The 17,319-nt window shown below is 38.9% G+C and overlaps 1 protein-coding gene across 2 annotated transcripts in view; it reads right to left on the minus strand.

The window, feature by feature from the left end:
• The window catches only part of NBAS (NBAS subunit of NRZ tethering complex), a 329,480-nt gene that overhangs the window by 193,702 nt on the left and 118,459 nt on the right, over positions 1–17,319 (minus strand). For both annotated transcript variants that reach the window (XM_005891040.3, XM_070379139.1), the window contains 2 exons: positions 12,961–13,044; positions 7,193–7,346 (listed from right to left, as the gene is read on the minus strand). In XM_005891040.3, the coding sequence (XP_005891102.2) occupies positions 7,193–7,346; positions 12,961–13,044 (238 nt within the window). The remainder of the gene's footprint in view (positions 1–7,192; positions 7,347–12,960; positions 13,045–17,319) is intronic.

Consider the following 17,319-nt stretch of genomic DNA (forward strand, 5'->3'; position numbering starts at 1 on the left):
AAAGGAGACAGTAAGTCTCTGAGTTTTATGTCTTCTTTCGCATATTTTCTAAAGTAAAAGCTCCAGTATAGAATCTAACTCTTACAGTCATTTTATATAAAATCACATTATCAATAATGTTCTTATTTAGTACAAAAACATTAGACTTCTTTACAAAATATACCAGCACCAAACTGCCTCAAAAGAATTAAATAATCTGCAAGAAATACTGAAATAAAAATAAAAGACAATCATCTTCAATTCATAGAGCATTACAGTTTTCAGAGCTGTTTTACATGTATTTGCCTACTTAGTTCTCAAAACATTAACAAGCTTGGGGTGTGGTGTGGGGACCATAGATATTAACAGTAAGTGATAATGGGCTTCCCCTGGTGGGTCAGTGGTAAAGAATCTGCCTGCAGGAGATGCAAGTTTGACCACTGGGTGGAGAAGTCTCCCTGGAGAAGGAAATGACAATGCACTCCAGTATTCTTGCCTGGGAAATGCCATGTACAGAGGAGCCTGGCAGGCTACAGTCCATAGAGTCACAAGAGTCAGACATAACTTAGTGACTAAACCACCACCAGTTCATGATAATGTGAAATTAATCTGTATTCATTAGACCATTCTGCCCCCAAAAGAACGTTTTGCTTCCATATTCCTGTTCAGTACCTCTTCTTTCACAATGCCACCCATATATGACATTCAATAAATACTTGATGAATGACTAACTCTATACAACTATTTAGACCTTCTTAGAGCAAAACAAAGAACAATTTTCCTATAGATGCTCAACATACAGCAATTCCACTCCTATCACCTAATCCGATTTATAAAATGACATATGCTTATTGACAGCAAAATCATCTAATGCTGCCTTAACCCACAGTGCCTTATACCGCTCCTCACTTACTCCTTGACTCCTAGGATAATGATTATTTACTGAGGACCTACTAGGAACTGAGTACCATTCTAAATGTTAGGAACATAAAACTGAGTAAGATGAGATCTCTTCTTTCAAAGATATCTCTATCTCATAGGGAAACACAATCTGGTAAATTAATGACTGAAGTGGAGTAAGGGTGTCTGCGATCTCAAAGAAGAGGGCATGCAGCCCAACCTGAGAGTCATAAAGCCATCCAGAGGAGAGACCACTTAAAATGAGTTTTAAAGAATCAGTGGATGTTAGTAAGTGAACAAAGAAGAAGGGCAGGAGAACAGCATGAAAGGGAGAGATGCGTGAGTGTTGTGAAAGTACAATCATTTTCATAAACTGAAAACAAAAAAGAAAAGGTATGAAGTGAAGGGGTGAAAAACAAGGCTAGAGTAGCTGGGAAGAGTCGGATAAAAAAGAACATCATTTGTTAAGTTAAGGAGTTTGCAGTTTACCTTGAAATGCAAATCCGAAGGATTTTTGACTGAGGCATGTCATAAACAGGCCTATACTTTGGAAAGAATATTCAGTAAGTGTTTATTGAATTAATGACAAATCAAATATGAATGAACTAGAAATGGGCTGGACCAAAATAAGAAAACTAGTTAGAACAGTGATTACTAGCATCAGAAGACTCTTCACTAGTGACAAGAATAGCCCCCAGGGGACAGCAATATTTAAGGGACAAGTCAAAGACCCTGAGCCACATGGAGGAGAGGATTGTGAATGGCTCATACAAAGACACAGAAGAGAGTGAAATGATATCACAGAAGCCTAAGGGGAAGACAATGCAGGGACGAAGGGGCAGTGGTGTCAAAGGACAATGCTGTTGAACAACAAATGAGGGGGATCCGCCATTAAAAGGCTAACAGGGGGCCTTACTGATGGTATTTCCATGGAGTGGCAGGAGCAGCCAACACCAGGGAAATGAGCAAACACTGAGAAAGTGATTACCAGGAGCAGAGTGGCTGTGTCTGAGTCGAGCTGTGATAGAAAGAAGACAGCTAAAACAGAAGCCAGGAAGAATATATACACACAAAATAGTAATGACTTGAACTTTATGTTCAAAAAAGGTCGGGGGGAGAAAGTAGGTAATAGACCAGAGGTTGAAGATAAGAGGACAGAGAGAGAGATGAATGCTGGTACAATCCTGAGCAGCGAGTGGGGAGTGTGGAACCTAGAGGACAGGGGAGGAAAGACGTCCCAGTGAATCAAAGAAGAGGGCCCTCTTCCTCTGAGAAAGCTGGAAAGAGTAGGGCAGATGGAAATGATTTCTCAACTTTCTCCACGAAATACAAAGCACAGTCATTGCTGAAAATAATGAGGGATGCATTGGGGAGAGAAAAGAGTGAAAACGGGGGAGAGGAAACAATCACAGTACAGAGAAAAAACTCCAAGCAGTATTACAGATCCACCCAAAGCCCTTCGAAGACTCAGGAGTTGACAGATAAGGAAGTTAAAAAAAGAGAAGAAGAAGAAGAACTGCATGTTCAATTGAAGAGAGTGGTGCAAATAAACATATGAGGGAAAACTACTGGTAGAGAAGGCATAAGGCAAAAGAGAAGGGATCTGGCAATATCCCAACAAAAGTACATTTAATGTGAAGAAGGCTGCATCTACCTGTATACCAATTTAAAAAAAAAAAAATCAGAAAATCTCAGAAGGTATGAAGAAACCTGATGCACACAATACAACTTTGTTCAAGCACAACTTTGACGTGCTTGAACATGCAGCACATCAGCAATCTGAAACCAACCCATTTTGTGATCCAGATCTGGGTTTCTAACATCAACTCTGTATTGGTTGCTTTCCAAAACACTTACCAAAGTAAAAATGTCTGAAAATCAAACTACTGACACCTTAAAGCAGGATCTACTACAACTTACCTAATTATACCACATACCCCAAGCCCTTACTAGATAAATGTCACCACTAAATGTACACATTTTCGTAAACCAACAAACAAGTTTTCAAAAGCCAAATAGGCATAAAGGAAGAAGTAGTCCTACATCAATTAAATCTCTAAAAATGAAAAAGATAAAACTGTGTCAGATACCACTTCAATTATAGCACAAACCACGTGAAACATCGATACATAAAACAGAGCTAAAGAACAGTATCTCAATTATGAGCATTTCTAAATAACTAAAAGGATGAAAGAAACTATACAGCCAACTAAATAAAGCATCACCAAATCACTTTCTTCTCTTTACAATTATTCTTAATCACTAAAACAGAAATCAAGAGGTCTAGAAATTATAATCAGACTTCAAAATTTTGTATTTCAGAAACTGCTATTTTTTTTTTTTCCGCTTTTGTTTTTAACAGACTTCATGTTTTAGAGCAGTTGTAGGTTGACAGCAAAAATGAACAGGAGGTACAGAGACAGCCCACATTAACCCTGCCCTCACACATACGCAGCCTCCTGCATCACCAATATCCGCCCCAGGGAAGCGCCTTTGTAACAGTCGATGAACCTATACTCACACACCATTATCACTCAGTGTTCACCGTTTACATGAGGGTTCACCCTTGGTGTTTCCTTTCTGTGGATTCGGACAAATGTATGACAGGTACCCATCATTACAGTAACATAGAGAGTATTTTTACTGCCTTGAAAATCTTCTGTGTTTTGTCTATTCATCCCTCCACCACCAACCTCTGGCAAGCACTGAACTTTTTACTGCCTCCATCATTTTGCCTTTTCCAGAATGTCACACAACCGGTATCAAGCAGTATGCAGCCTTTTCAGACTGGCTTCTTTAACTCAGAAGAGGCATTTTAGGTTTCTCCACTGCTTTTCATGACTTGATTGCTCACCTCTCTTTTAGAGCTGAGTAATATTTCACTGTGTGGATGTACCACTGTATTTATCCACCTGCCCACTAAGACATCTTGGTTCATCAATTGTAACATATCATTCAAATAAAAGATATTAGTAACAGAGATAACTAGTGAATAGGTGGGGGGATGAGGGGAGTATATGGCAACTCTGTACTTTCTACTCAATTTTTCTAGAAATCAAAAACATCTCTAAAAAATAAATTATTAATAAAACAACCAAATAAAGAAGATAAGTGTAAAAAATAATTCATTTTGCATTCCAGTATAGGTCTTTTCCTCTGTTAGTGCTATTTTTTAAACCCCTGAATAAATATTTTGCAACACTAATTTCAGTCATTAAACACTAAAATTGGTATTGGCAGAAAAACAGACATACAAATCAATAAAACAGAATTGAGAGTCTAGAAATAAACCCACATATACATGAACAATTAATTTATGGCAAAGGAGCAAAGAACATACAATGAAGAGAGGACAGTCTCGTTAATAAATGGTGTTGGGAAAACTGGACAACCACATGAGAAAGAATGAAAGTAAGACTATTACTTCATACAAAAAAATCAACTCAAAATGGATTAAAGACTTGAATGTAAGACCTGAAACTCTAAGACCTTTAGAAGAAAACAGAGGCAGAACATTCTTTGATATCAGTCTAGCAAAATCTTTCTGGATCTATCCTCAGGCAAAGGAAACAAGAGAAAAAAACAAATTAGTGGAACTATATCAAAACTAAAGAGCTCTGCAAGCAAAGGGAACCATCAGCAAAATGAAAAGACAACCTACCAAATGGGAGAAGATATTTGCAAATCATATTTCTGATAAAGGGTTAATATCCAAAATATATAAAGAACTCATACAAATCAACACAAAAAACAAAAACACAATTAAAAAACAGGCATAGGAGCTGAACAGACATTTTCCAAAGAAGACATACAGGTGCTCAATAGGCATGTGAAAAGATGTTGAAAATCATTAAAATTAGGCAAAAGCGAATCAAAACCACAGTGAGATATCACCTCATGCTCAAAACAATGCCCATTTTCAAAAAGGCAAAAAATAAGTGTTACATCTAGAAGTTCAGCTAAAAACCACAAAGTGCTCCAACAAAACTGGTTCAAACAAGATCCCTTTCCTCGTAAGCCAGAGACAACAGTCAACTATAGGTATTTATAAATTCCTGTAAATGTAAATCAAATGATGACTTTGTTCTTAAAAGGGATCTATCTACATGGTATACAGCCTACATTTGCCTATACAAACTACAAAAATTGCACCTTTTCAACTCACTTGATAACTTTCATCAATTATTACCAGGTTGAGTTTCTCATGAATCAGCAAAGTAATAAGGGCTTTGCTTACCCTGACCCCTATGAATATCCTGACCCCTACCAATATCCTGCATCTGGTCATTTACAGACGCAGGATATTGGTCTAAGACTACAGTTTTTAACGGGAGCAGTACTGTCCACCAGGGGGACAGTACTAAGTTATCAAGTGAGAGGCAATTCTGCCTTTCCTAAGGATTAGTGGAACTTATACCATTAAATGGGTGGAAGCCAGGATGCCAGACATCCCACCATGCACAGGGAAGTCCTACACAACCACCTCGCCCTAATTTCTGCCTACCTTCTCAAATATCCTGAAAAAAAAAAAATTTACCATGAGTTGATCACATTTCATTCGTGATGTTTAATTCAGCAATACCCCTCAATCTATTGGCAAATGTCAGCTGTCTTGTTCAAAGTGATTTCTCACAGACTTCAGTCTCTTTTTTAGTGTATTCATGATGAAGCATTTATAGATTTTATTTATCACCATTAAGTCACTGTGTTAATTTTTTGGAGACTGTTTATGTAAATGAGATATGTCCATGATTCTCACATCAGGATAATAAGGAAGTATTACAAAATAGTTGCTACAGAAAAAAAATACTATGGATCTGAGAATTGAGAACCACTTTTTTAGGTTAATTTATCTTGCTTTCAGTCACTGAGAGCTGTGCAACTGTCCATTTTTATATGGACTTCATAAGAAAGACTGTGCAGAGACCTAGATTACGTCTGGTTCTGCTACTGTGTGTCCCTGAGCAAGTAGTTCACTTTCTCCTCTGTGAATCTCAGTTTGTCTACCTATAATATAGAAAATCAGACCAGAACCCCTCCAGAGATTCTTTTCATTCTGGTATCTTAAAATTCTAAACATTTTCAAATGTCCTCAGTAGTCTTCCAAAAACCTGAAAAAGTCAATCATATATATTTTTGGCCACCCATGAAAAAGCTGGATCTGTAATAATCCCATCAGCTCCAAAATAATTCATCTTCAATTCTATGAATACTAAAAAACAGGAATTAGACTAAGCAGAAATTCAAGAACTCTATCAAATGGAGACACAGGGCCACGACAGATACACTAACTAGAAGTTTAAACGAAGGGGTTTCTTCCTTCCTACAGTGCAACTGCTCTTCAGACCTTCCGGAATGGTCCTTCAAATGAAAACCTGATGTTAGGACAGGAGGTCCAAAGCCAAGACTACAAGTAGAATGAAAAAGACACCCACTAGCCAGACCCTGGATGAGATTTCAAGAGGCTCCGAACTATCAACTTCTATCCACCAGGATGAAGACAACTTTTGCTTCCATTTGCAGAGAATTCAATTAGTGGAATTCTTAATGGTCTCTCCTGGATGATTTTATTTGTTATCACTGAGTCTAGTAAGATCTAAGCCCCTAAAAAAAACCAAGGTACTAGAAAGGTAGGCAGCAAGCAGATCCGGAGTCACCCAGTCTATTAGTGGAAGAGATTCTCTTTTAGATCTCCTAAGCTTCGGTACTTCCCTAGTGGCTCAGCAGTTAAAGAATCCGCCAGCAATGAAGGAGACCTGGGTTTAATCCCTGGGCTGGGAAAATTGCCCTGGAGAAGGGAACGGCTACCCACTCCAGTATTCTGGCCTGGAGAATTCCATGAACAGGAGCTTGGTAGGCCACAGTCCATGGGGTCGCGACGAGTCAGACACGACTGAACAATCTTCACACACTCACAAGCTTTGGTACAACCCTCATCTGTCTCTTCCACACCCCTCTCTGATGAAGCTGGGACACATCTCAGCTTCATGGGAAACTGAGAGAAATTATGTCTTGGATTTCAGAGAAGCATTAGAAACAAAAGTTCAAACAGGGTTCCTGAAAAGCAAAGTAATCATCAACTACATTTCTGCAACATGACAGGGGGACAAATCAAGCATTTCAACGTTGATAAAAAATCTTTTAAATTAAAATGTTATGAAGCCTATTCAAGCATACATGGAAAATCTGTAACAGTGTGTACATACTTTGCAGCTTATACTTTATAAAGAAAGATTTTTGAACAACTTTTCTGCTATTTGCAGCCAGAACACACACTGAATGCTGAGCATCTGCCACAGCACTGCAGCCTCACCTGCCGGGCGTAATGTTCTATTTCCTCTGCTCTGCTCCCGTACCAGCCCATCACCTCCTCCACTGCCAGCCGGGAGCTCCGGTACCTCAGCAGCTCGGGCTGTGCGGTGTACAGGAACTCACTTTCATCCGGAAGACTCGGCTCAACCACCATTCTGCAGAGCACAGAAAAAACAACTAATAACTGGCTGAAATGCTGGGGAAAATGAGTTTATGAGAGAGAGAGAGGAAGACAGAGACAGGGAGAGAGCAGTTACTGAGACTGGCAGGATGGATGGATGGACACACTTGTGGGAGGGTGTGTTTGTGTGTGTTTTCCTATATGCATGGGTACACAAGATACATGGGAAATTTGCAGAACGCTTTAGTTTCCTATTAGCTCTCCCAATTAAAAAAAAATCAGAATAGACAGTAAATAAAAAAAAAATTATGCCCCCAATCAATCAAGTATTAAATAAAATCAGACTCACCCTGGGTAGCTTTAAAATGCACATGGCGGCATACCTGCCACAGGCCAACTAAATCGCAATGACTGTGGTAGCCAGCCAGACCCAGTTCAGTAAAGACACCCCAAGGTGACTCTGAGCCAAATGTAAATTAAGAAGCCTTGTTTCCCAACTTCATAAAAATAAGAAGAAATATGCCTTATTTATGATGCTAATATAACTTTAGTAGGTATCAGCAACATAGTAATGCACTGATATTTGCAAAATTAGGAACTACCCTATACTACCTGCCAACAGGAGGGGAAAAGAAACAACATTAAAGGAAGGTACACAGGGAGAACATCACAGGGATCATGAATTATGAGGCGTTTTTACGAGGATGATGCTGGCCAATTCCCTTCAATGGTTAAGAACTAAAAAAGAAAAAAATAACAACTTAAACTAAGATATTTCAGATATAAATAGAGGGAAAGACCATGTTCCATTAGGGATATTCATTCATCTAAAGTAAGTCTGGGGTGAGTTGCCATTCCCTTCTCCAGGGGATCTCTCTGACCCAGGGATCAAACCAAGGTCTCCTGCATTGCAGGCAGATTCTTTACCACTGAGCCACCAGGGAAGTCCCTAAAGTCAGTCAGTAAATAACAAGTGGTATAATTATTACTAATGTAAGGGAATGTGCTTTGGAGTCAGCACTGAAATGCAATTCTATTACTGAAAGCTGTGAAATCTTGCAAAAATTAGTTAAAACTAGTCTAAGATTCATTTTATTCATATCAAAAATGGGGAATAACACTATGCAAGAATTTTCAAATTAATATAAATAAAATATGCAGAGAATATTGTCTGGCACAAAGCAGGTGTTTAACTTTTATTTACTTAGGTATTCTTTTCACTGGAATTATTAGCTGTTCTAGTATCTCACCATATCCAAAGCTCACAAATATTTGGGTGTTTTATCCACATGCCTCAGACAACCTACTGTAGTTAAAACTGGGTAGTCATTTAACTAGTTTCACAACTTGCGTTAACATCTGACCTGTGATTTCTCCTCATCTCTGAAGCATAAAAGTCACACCCAATCTCCTGAAATCTTCCCATTTCAGAGGAAAAATATCCACAAGCAACTTAAGAGTTCCTTTGATATTTTGTTTTCAGTCCTTAACTTACTGCCCTCTCAGCACTGTGAATTTGAACATTTTCTCCTCCTAGAAACATACTTGTCTTCCATTCCAGCATGCCATGCCGTTACGCCATACTGTCAAGTCATGCACATTCCATCTTTCTGGCTGCTCCTTTTCACAGTCATCTTTGCTAGACTCTCCTCCCAGAGCCGACTGTTAAATACTACCTCTTCCAAATTCTCCTGCTCTCCTGTCTTCTCACTACATTCTCTCTAGGTCTCCTGGTAGACTCTGCAATATAAATTCACCACCATATTTTCACACCTAACCCAGACTTCACTTGAAAGCACCAAAACTGCCCTTCTATTTGCTCTTAGGCATTTCAAATGCAACAAGGTCAAAACTGAATTCACGCTATCTCGAGGAAATAGTTATCTTTGTTAAAACAGAAACATGATTCTATCGTCCTCATGACTATTTGTAGCCTGTCATCTGCCTTAAAATATTCTAGCCTCATCTTGGTGCCAGTGTCACTTCTGTCCTGTACACTTCAACAATACAGGTCTTATTTTCAGTCCTTAAAGGGGCCCTTGCCTTGAGCCTCCCAAATGTTCTTCCCTCTCTTAAAACACTCCCTTCACTCATAAGCCAAACTCACCGGTGCACTGAGCTAAATCTTATCGATCCTTTGAATCTCAGATTTCACATCACTTCCTGTGGAAAACTCTCCTTGACCTACACCAAGTTTAGGTCTCCCAGCGGCCCTTGTACTTCACTTTCATAACACTCATCACATTAGTAATTTATTGCAGCAGCATCTTTCCTGCTAGATGATACACTTCATGAATACAGAAACGGCATGTTTTTCTTCCTTCAGTATTCTTGAATGGAGCAGAGGACAGAATTACAGTAGATCCTTGAGCAACATGAGTTTGAACGGTGTGGGTCCACTTACATTCAGGTTTTTTTTCCAACAATAAATACTACAGTACTACGCCACCCATGGGTGGCCAAATCCATAGATGGGGAACCTCGGGTATGGAGGGAAGATGGATTATAAGTCATAGGCAAAACTCTGACTTCACAGAGTGTCAGGCCCCACTAACCCCTTTGCTGTTCAAGGAGCAACTGTAAATGAAAAAGCCACAAGGTATCCCATAACCTCACTTGCAGTTACAGAGAATCACCAGATGTAATCACCAGAGGTGGAAGATGCAAGGTGGGAGAAATGGTTAGGAGGTAGGGGAAAGGCAATAAAATAGATGAATTAAAAAAGAAATGTCCTGCAAATCTGTATCAGCTTCAAAAACATCTTCTCTTTTGTCAGCCTTTTCCTAGCTTTTCATTTTTACAGTTGTAAGACTCCCAGCACAGCAAGTTTAGCTTACAATTTAGCTTACTGTTGTCTGAGAAGAAATGCCCTTATTCCTTCTTATCTCTTTCTCAGAATCATAAAAAGGCACAGGCTAAGGAGAATTGGGAAGCATCACGTGACTGGAACAGGGCTCTCCTCAAAAAGCACCGTCTTAAAGTGAAGACCACACACCTTTCCTTCTACTGTATCCACCATCAATCTCCCACCTTTTTCAACTTATCTCTGTCTTCAATCTCTCATTACTCATGCCAACTGTGGATTTCTAGTTAAATATGGCTGATATATACCATGCATTAAGCTGAAATTACACTGAAATGATGGTAAAAGATTAAAGGGGAGTGGGGGGTCACGTAAATGCTCAAAAAGGAAAGGAGTATATGGAGCAAAAGAAACGAAACCACTATCTTCCACTGAAGCAAGTCCACAGATGATGGCCATGACTAAACACATCAAAAGTAGCTATCAGTTCAGTTCAGTCGCTCAGTCGTGTCTGACTCTTTGCGACCCCATGAATCACAGCACGCCAGGCCTCCCTGTCCTTCACCAACTCCCATAGTTCACCCAGACTCACGTCCGTCGAGTCAGTGATGCCATCCAGCCATCTCATCCTCTGTCGTCCCCTTCTCCTCCTGCCCCCAATCCTTCCCAGCATCAGAGTCTTTTCCAATGAGTCAACTCTTCGCATGAGGTGGCCAAAGTACTGGAGTTTCAGCTTTAGCATCATTCCTTCCAAAGAAATCCCAGGGCTGATCTCCTTCAGAATGGACTGGTTGGATCTCCTTGCAGTCCAAGGGACTCTCAAGAGTCTTCTCCAACACCACAGTTCAAAAACATCAATTCTTTGGCTCTCAGCCTTCTTCACAGTCCAACTCTCACATCCATACATGACCACAGGAAAAACCATAGCCTTGACTAGACGGACCTTTGTTGGCAAAGTAATGTCTCTGCTTTTGAATATGCTATCTAGGTTGGTCATGACTTTCCTTCCAAGGAGTAAGCGTCTTTTAATTTCATGGCTGCGGTCACCATCTGCAGTGATTTTGGAGCCCAAAAAATAAAGTCTGACCTGTTTCCACTGTTACCCCATCTATTTCCCATGAAGTGATGGGACCGGATGCCATGATCTTCGTTTTCTGAATGTTGAGCTTTAAGCCAACTTTTTCACTCTCCACTTTCACCTTCATCAAGAGGCTTTTTAGTTCCTCTTCACTTTCTGCCATAAGGGTGGTGTCATCTGCGTATCTGAGGTGATTGATATTTCTCCCGGCAATCTTGATTCCAGCTTGTGTTTCTTCCAGTCCAGCATTTCTCATGATGTACTGTGCATATAAGTTAAATAAGCAGGGTGACAATATACAGCCTTGACGTACTCCTTTTCCTATTTGGAAGCAGTCTGTTGTTCCATGTCCAGTTCTAACTGTTGCTTCCTGACCTGCATACAAATTTCTCAAGAGGCAGATCAGGTGGTTTGGGATTCCCATCTCTTTCAGAATTTTCCACAGTTTACTGTGATCCACACAGTCAAAGGCTTTGGCATAGTCAATAAAGCAGAAATAGATGTTTTTCTGGAACTCTCTTGCTTTTTCCATGATCCAGCGGATATTGGCAATTTGGTCTCTGGTTCCTCTGCCTTTTCTAAAACCAGCTTGAACATCAGGAAGTTCACGGTTCACATATTGCTGAAGCCTGGCTTGGAGAATTTTCAGCATTACTTTACTAGCGTGTGAGACGAGTGCAATTGTGCGGTAGTTTGAGCATTCTTTGGCATTGCCTTTCTTTGGGATTGGAATGAAAACTGACCTTTTCCAGTCCTGTGGCCACTGCTGAGTTTTCCAAGTAGCTATACAATTCTGTTATTCAGAGACTGGAGTAAATAATAGAACATTCCTTTAAAAGAATTCAAAGTAGTTGCTTCAGGAGGGCAGGATACAAAAAAAGGGGAACAAAGGAGTATGGTTGTTGTTTTTTTAACAAAATTTGCAGAAAATCTTAAACTTTTAATCTATTTGCAACTACACAGAACTTTAATAAAAAAAAAAATTTTAAAGCATGTAACAGCAAAAACACAGGGCATTCGATTGCTATTATAACCAAACTCATCAGAGTGAAAAAGGTTAACTAGGAGTTAGATATGCTATGAACTTAGATATCAACAGCGAAAGATACAGAATGAAGGGTGAGTGCCAACATGAAGAAAGTCCCAAATTTCACTTGCAATGATCACACTACTGCTTAGGGCTTTTATTTATCATTTATCAGACAGTTCATACACATAGCTTAAAAAAATGTAAAAATATAAGATGACTCATATCAAATGTAAAAATGAGCAATGAGCATTTATCTGACTTTGAAGAGTAAGGCAATAAAGGGATTCAAATGCCCCTTGTACGGGCTTTCAGCCCCACACCTCATCACCCACCCACTTCTACAGAACTTGATGCCTCAATGTTCTGAGGCTTTCCACGGTAAAGTCTTATAAAAGTGAAAATCAAAACTGAGTCAAGAACAAAACTGCACACATACCACAATAACAGCTATGAAAAACATACCTGTATATGTCAAAGACCGAAAAGGAATACCTCAGAATGAGAAGAGCTGTTACATAAGGACCACTTGTAGAATAACTCCTTGGTAGCCATTCAATATTTTTTCATTAAATTTTTTAACATACCTTGAGTACAGTCAAGCTGTTAAAAAATGTCCCTCAAACTCTCAAGCAGGGACCACCATCCAGTAAACCACCCACCACACACCACCTGCACTGGGCCTGCTATTCATCCATCCTACAAGGACATGAAGAGCTCTCCCCCTGGCTCGTTCTTACCTGCATTCCAGCTCCTCACACCAGTCTTCATCTCTGTGCTTATGTTCGTGCCAAGGAACGATCACCAAGGAATCACCGTCATAACTTAACATTTCAAAAAAAAGCACATACATTTAAAAGACACATTACCTCAATGACTGGAAACATAAGGAACATAATACAAAAGTAATCAATCCTGTAACCTTAACCTCCAAGATTTCTTTTTATGGTATCTTAAGTAGTATATGACACATATCATATACAATAGGCAAATAAAAAATACAAAACTGCTGATTTCTCTTTGATAGTAAAATGGTTCAAAAAGAAAAGGAAAATTCAAAACAAAAAAGTTAACGAGAAACTAAAGGTGGTATGGCTGAGTTCACTCAAACATTCTAAAATATTTATCAAAACTCCATATTTTATATTTTTAATGCTAACATAAATGGTCCCCTGCTCTCAAAAAGTGTACAACCTGACTTCCTGTGATCACAGAACTGTTCTCTAACTGGGTTATCCAATACAGTAACTGCTAAGCTACATATATTCATATCAATCATTTGAAATGTGACACTGATACCAAGAAACTTTTAATACTTTTTAATTAATTTTATTTAAAATTTAAATAGCTACATGTGGCTGGTGGTGCCTATACTGGACAGCCTAACAGCCAGAAGTGAAGTGAAAGTCACTCAGTCATGTCTGACTCTTTGCAACCCCGCGGACTATACAGTCCATGAAATTCTCCAGGCCAGAATACTGAGTGAGTAGCCTTTCCCTTCTCCAGGGGATCTTCCCAACCCAGGATTGAACCCAGGTCTCCCCCATTGCGGGCAGATTCTTTACCAGCTGAGCTACCAGGGACCAGGCTGAGAGGACACAGCTAATAATCAGAGTGAAGAAATAATTCTGCAAGTTAAAAATATCACCAATAAATGATAGAAGGAAAATTGTAAGAGGCAAAGATAAGTCCTGATTGCACGGCGTTAAGAATAAATTAAAAAGGAAGAATGAAGCAATGTAAGACAGCAGAGCAAAGCACTATGAAGGAAGAGACAAGGAAAGCATAAACCCACCGGTCTTTTAACCAGCTGTACAGTACTTGGCACATGACTTTCTAAAGTGAAGCACTTCCAACCACTAAAGTAACTTTTAGCTCTAATAGTCCGTAAATCTATGAAAACAACACAAACATCCTGAACTAAGAATGAAGACAAAAATTCTAAAAACAAATTTCAATCACCTTGCTTTTATAGTTCAATAAAACATCTTATCTCATATTTGAGTATCAATGGTAGTACTTTCCTAAAATTTATCATAGCCTCAGAGAAAGGACTGCACTTTTGTATAGTATGAGGTTATGTTTTGCAGTTTCTTATCTTCCTAAGCTATGGAACAGGTCTTACACAAAAAATACTTCATAAGCATTTGGGGAAAAGGTAGGTAGTCTTTATGTAGATAGCAGCAGGAAACTGCTGGGGGGTTACAAGGAACAGAGAAGCTGTGAAGACCTGGAAATCAGCAGGGTTGATTTATCTATCTATAGCACCCACTCCACTGTTCTTGCCTGGAGAATCCCAGGGACGGGGGAGCCTGGTGGGCTGCTGTCTATGGGGTTGCACAGAGCCAGACACGACTAAAGCGACTTAGCAGTAGCAGCAGCAGCAGCATCTATGGGCTTCCCTGGTGGCTCAAATGGTAAAGAGTCTGCCTGCAGTGCAGAAGACCCAGGTTCAATCGCTGGGTTGGGAAGATCCCCTGGGGAAGGGATACGCTACCCACTCTAGTATTCTGGCCTGAAAATTCCGTAAACTGTACACTCCATGGGTCACAAAGAGTCAGACACAACTGCTGAAGTTATTATTATTGTTGCAAATTTTCTGAAGTCAAAGTTCCCTGTTAGATATACATAAGAAATTTATTATATTGTTTTTAAAACAGAATTTTACCCACTTTTTAGCTAGCATGCAATGTCTTAGCAAACCAAAAATACATTTCTGAAGGCATGTGACTTCATGGTTTTAAATTTCAGTCGTATAGACGATTAATTACAATAGACACCAAAATCACAGTATTTCATTTGTCACCAAGTAAAAAACTATTTTATTTCCTTCCACATCAGTAACTAATACTTTATCACAGATCACTGAATAGGTAGAAAAGAAAACATTTGGATACAACAATGATAATAATGCTCACTCTTCCAAGATAAGAATAAATTGTAGCAATGAATTGAGGAACAAGGAAAAAATTAATTCAGCAAACTATTACCGCCTTTTCCAATTACAGCAGACATGGTTCCATAAGCTACACAAAATGTTTTTCAAAAGACTGAGAAAAATTTATCGTAAGTTGAGATTTGCATTTTCTCTATAAAATACATATTATATATAAGGATTACTACTAAAATGATCAGTAATGGTGTGGGGCTCTGAGCAAAGTAACATTTATTTGGCAAATGTTTGGTAAAAAGACTACAAAATTTGGTAAAAAAGACTAGAAAATTGTAAGACTTTGTCAACCTTCAATAAACTGAAATGCATAAGAAAACATGCCTATTTTTATCAAATCACACATTAAAGACAGGTTCTGCTCTGAGACTCACTCCAAAAAGCAGGCCTAAAGAGCCTTAGGTTGATAAAGCATTTTTGCTCCATTTTCAGGGCACAGCACAACTAAATGTTTCTACGTGTTTCTAAATGTGATCACCACTGATATAATGGTAAGAATACTAACAATAATACATTAGGAATGGCCAGCATAGCATAACCTTTAATATTTATTGATTTCTCACTATGGACCAGACACGATAAACTGCTTTTAATATGCAATACCTAAGTTGGTCCTACCTAGGCAATGGCACCCCACTCCAGTACTCCTGCCTGGAAAATCCCATGGATGGAGGAGCCTGGTGGGCTGCAGTCCGTGGGGTCGCTAAGAGTCGGACACGACTGAGCGACTTCCCTTTCACTTTTTACTTTCATGCATTGGAGAGGGAAATGGGAACCCACTCCAGTGTTCTTGCCTGGAGAATCCCAGGGACAGGGGAGCCTGGTGGGCTGCCGTCTATGGGGTTGCACAGAGTAAGGCTGAAGCGACTTAGCAGCAGCAGCACTGCAGTGGTATTATCCTCCTTATACTATAATGAGAAACCTGAGGCCCAAGCTACTTGTCTCTCCTCATAAATTCAATAAATGACAAAGCCACAGATTTAAACACAACCTGACAGAATCCAAAGCTTACCCTCCCAGCTAGTAGATGGCCACCAAGTTAGACAGAGGCACCAGTCAGACTGTGCGCGAGCAGAGGGCAACATGAACCTTCTCATATTTTAGTTCAGACACCCCAGTAGGACCTTCTATATGCATATTTAAAGGACACATTTAAACTGAGATACAAAACCAATCTCATCACCAGTAGGATCAGAAACTAACTCCTACCAAATATGGCTTCATCTTAGGCTTGATCCTCAACAGTTACATAAAAACAGAAACCTTTCTGTGCTTTGATTTTGTTCCAGGATGCTTATACAAAGCAAATTATTTTTGGACAAATTTTAGGAGTTTAAGATGCTTGCTGTAAAAACACTGTTAAGTTCTTTATCGTAAATTAAATAACATTTAAGAAAGACATAGGGTTTTTCCCCAGTCAGAATATAAATTCCTAAAAGGCAGCATTTTTCCTTGTTTTGTCTATTGCCACATCCTCAAGCCTAAAATGATGCCTGACATTTAGCAGACTATAAAATAATATGTCAAATGAATTAACTGACACCACAAAGACTGTTTTTTAGAGTGATCTCATGAGCATCACAAAATTCAAAATTGGAATAGAGAAATAAAAAAGATTACATATACATTGAGGAGGTATATTTACATGGGTTCTGTGATCTGAGAGCAAGAATACTTTCTTGATAACAGATTATTATCCTCATGAAAGGGCAAAATCTATACTGGTGATTGTATACATCTACAATCAGAGAATTTAACATGTCATGTTATACTTATTGCGGGGGGGGGGGGATTTCAGAATATGTATTTCCCTAAACCTGACCATTCTTTACAGTTCTAAATGATTGATCAGTTCTATCATTAGCATCTTTAAAATGCCCAACTTTTAGCTTATTCTTTCACAAAGAAAACAGAATGCTTAATAAAATTTAGAGAAAAACTTTTTATTAATTCTGTTTAAAACAAAAATATTAGCCCTGTACACTGATCACTAAGTGGATTAGGTGAAAACATGGTTTAAAAACAAAAACAAAAACTAGAAAACACAGCTGTTCCTTCCAGAAAGCTGTACAAAGCTTTGTTAGGTGCAAAACTGATTTGAATCTCAGTTCTACAACCACAAAACAACATTTACATACATTTTATTTCA

The sequence above is a fragment of the Bos mutus genome, chromosome 11 (assembly GCF_027580195.1).
Source record: "Bos mutus isolate GX-2022 chromosome 11, NWIPB_WYAK_1.1, whole genome shotgun sequence".
In the NCBI taxonomy this organism is placed as follows: Eukaryota; Metazoa; Chordata; class Mammalia; order Artiodactyla; family Bovidae; genus Bos; species Bos mutus.